The sequence below is a fragment of the Pteropus vampyrus genome, unplaced genomic scaffold (genome assembly GCF_000151845.1).
Source record: "Pteropus vampyrus isolate Shadow unplaced genomic scaffold, Pvam_2.0 Scaffold24, whole genome shotgun sequence".
Classification (NCBI taxonomy): Eukaryota; Metazoa; Chordata; class Mammalia; order Chiroptera; family Pteropodidae; genus Pteropus; species Pteropus vampyrus.
In genome coordinates this window covers 2,099,481-2,102,559 of record NW_011888805.1, presented here as the reverse complement: position 1 = coordinate 2,102,559, position 3,079 = coordinate 2,099,481, and the positions used below count along the sequence as shown (strand labels likewise).

Genomic DNA, 3,079 nt, shown 5'->3' with positions numbered 1-3,079 from the left:
GTACAGACAATCACTCCACATGGTAAGAACATATCACTTTAAAAACTACCTAAATGTGATGGACAGCAGACTGTTTTGAGTTTACATTTGGATTTATTTTTCTGTTTGTTTTTGAGGATAAGGATGGGTCTCTTATTTTGAGGGTATTAAAAGTAATTATACAATACAGAATAATATGTAACAGCCATGTAATAAAATCTCAAATATAGAAAATAATATAAATTAAATAAAATCTCAAATATATTCAATAATATAGAAATGATATATAACAACCATGTAATAAAATCTCAAATTAATTATTTTTATAGTTGAAAGAGCAAATTCGAACTTTGAGAAAAAGAATGTTAAAATATCCTCTGAATTTCATTTCACTAGTAGTCCAAAAAGCAAATAATTTCGTGAGTGATATAGGACTTTAGCTTTTGTCACCTTAGAATTATTAATTGCAAGTTGCTAATGTGTATATAACAATTTATTGAGACACTTGGAACTCTACAGAGGGTAATTTTATACATTATTGTGTTGAGGAACCCCCAAATCACCCCTGCTTTATGATTCACTAAAGACTCGCAGGACTCAGCGAAAGGATGCAAAGCAAAATCAGTAAATGGAAAAGGCACATGGGATGAAGTCTGGAGGGAACCAGACTCAAGCTTCCAAGAGTCATTTCCCAGTGTGGCACACAGGACATGCTTGATTCCCCTACCACATGTGTGAAATGTTTTCTACCTAGGGAGGCTCACCTGAGCCCAGTAGTCCAGCGTTTTTATTAGAGACAGTTCATAGGCACCTACTTTAACACATACAAAAATTTCAGACTCCCAGAGGGGAAAGCAGGGACTCATCATAAACCACATTGTTTTTGCACGCAGCTTAGGCACCCTTATCAGTCTGGGAATGGTGGGAGCCATTTCAAAAGCCAAGTTACCAGATGCCAGCCAAGAGCTAACTTTGCAAGCCAACCTTTCTATGGATAGCAGTCTCAGGCCTGCTATGTTAACTGTTTCCTGCACGAGTAGTATTTACAAAACCTAAAAGAAGGTTTTATTAGGGGATTTATTAAAAACAGATTACGAAGGCCTTCCTTAAGTTTTGGATGCAGCCTAGGAATTTGTGTGTCTTTGTTAATCTGTGTTCTCCAGCCCCACCCGAAGAAGTTCTTACCCAGCAAGGGAAAACATTAAAGAAACCATTCTTTGAAATGGTAGGGTATTCCAGAATATCCTTGTAGCTATTGCTAATATTTCATTGCTTGCTTTTATGAATAACTACTTTAAAAAAGTGGTACATTCTGAAATATTGCTATGTATAAATTAAACAGTAAAATTTAAAAGTATCTGTGGCAGTATGGCCTTTTAGACTTGTCTGTTTTCTGGTAAAAAGTAACAGTTTCAAAGCTACATATTGTGGTATGCTTTACCACTGCTTTGTGATAGCAGTTATCTTCCTAGAGAATTACTTTAAATTTACTGCAGATCTGTGTGTGCATGTATCCAGAGGATAGCCCTTATGATAGTAGGTTCCAGTTTCTTAATACACTTTCTTTCTTCCTTCTGTAAGTGCCTAGGTCCCTAATCCTGGTAGTACTCCTGAGAATTTCCATAAATCTTAGGATCTCCCACTGGAACCCCACTGGAACCCAGGAATTCAGAAAAACCAAAAAAGCAGATGATTAGTTAAAAAAACAAAAAAACAAAAAAACAAAAAACCCTGTCAAATCCAGAAGGTGAAACTAGTATCAAAAATGGTAAAAGTAGATAGTGGTTTTCAGTTTTCAGTTTATCTAAATTTTTTTAGTAAGAATAGTACAAAAATAATTTTTTCTTTTGAATCCTTTGAGAGTAAGTTGTCAAATTACTGGCCAATCACCCCCTACTGTTTCAGTATCTATTTCTTACAAACAAGGACATCCTCCTATATCACCGAGGTTTGCCTTTTATCGAAAGAGTCTATATGTCAATTAGATTTAGTTGTCATGTTGCTTCAATCTTCTTCAGTCTGGAACAGTTTTTGAGCCTTTCCTTAACTTTCATAACTGACAAATTTCGACTGTCATAGATCAGTTATTTCATAGAATATACCTCAATTTGGTTTTGTCTGATGTTTCTTCATGATTAGATTCAGGTTGCACATTTTCAGCAGGAATATCCCAAAAGGACTGATGTGTCCTTTTTGCATCCTCTCAAGTTGAACTTGTGTTTGATTTGTCCCATATTGGTGCGATCCCCTGATTAAGCTTCTGTCTGATAGGTCTTTTCATTATAACATTATTCTTTATCCCTTTGAAACTGATAATTATTTTTCATGGGTATTTGTAATCAGTAAGTATTTTAATTTGAACAAGTATTTTGAGACTATAAACATACTGTTCATCTAACTTTACCCTCTGAGATTAGCATCTGATGATGTTTCTTGGCTGAATTATTTCTGTGATGGTTGCCAAATTACGATTTTCTTTTTAATCTCGATCATATTTTTTGTACTAAAAACTTATATCCTTGAAAGCAGACTTTTAGAAGTGGCATAAATAAGTTTCTACAGAGTTTGTAGTATCTTAGCAAAAGACAGCCTTCTAGCTAAAATTATTTTTAAACTAATAAGACAAAGAATATTCGGTTTAATGTTTTTTGGGTTTTTTTTTTTTTCAAAATTAAAATCCAAACAAAATATAAGTAAAACTTTTCTGTGGCAGATGTTAAAAAGAAAGATGGCATTTGTTGTATAGTGTTGTATAGTGTTGAATGATCAGAAGTATTCTTTATAAAATATGAATTACTTTAAATAATAGTTGTTTATTGCTTACTGCTAGTGAATGTTAAATTTATCTTGATAGCTGAGTTCAGTGGCAAAACTAAGTTGCATTTTTATATGTTAAAGTGCAAAATATGTTTTTCATACCATAACAGGTTATCATATATTCTATATATACCATATTTGTTACATATAATTTTTAGTATACTAAATGTCTGCTTTGATGGATCGAAATTTAGATTTCTTTCCTCATTACTATTGTCTGTTCTCTTGCTCTTACTTTCTGGCAAACAGTTATGGTAAATTGCTTTAAATGTACTAGACTTCT

At 33.1% G+C, this 3,079-nt stretch overlaps 1 protein-coding gene across 1 annotated transcript in view; it reads left to right on the top strand.

The window, feature by feature from the left end:
• The window catches only part of STXBP5 (syntaxin binding protein 5), a 156,354-nt gene that overhangs the window by 67,781 nt on the left and 85,494 nt on the right, over window positions 1–3,079 (top strand). Inside the window, exon 9 of the mRNA XM_023528328.1 lies at window positions 1–22. Within this exon, the coding sequence (XP_023384096.1) occupies window positions 1–22 (22 nt within the window). The remainder of the gene's footprint in view (window positions 23–3,079) is intronic.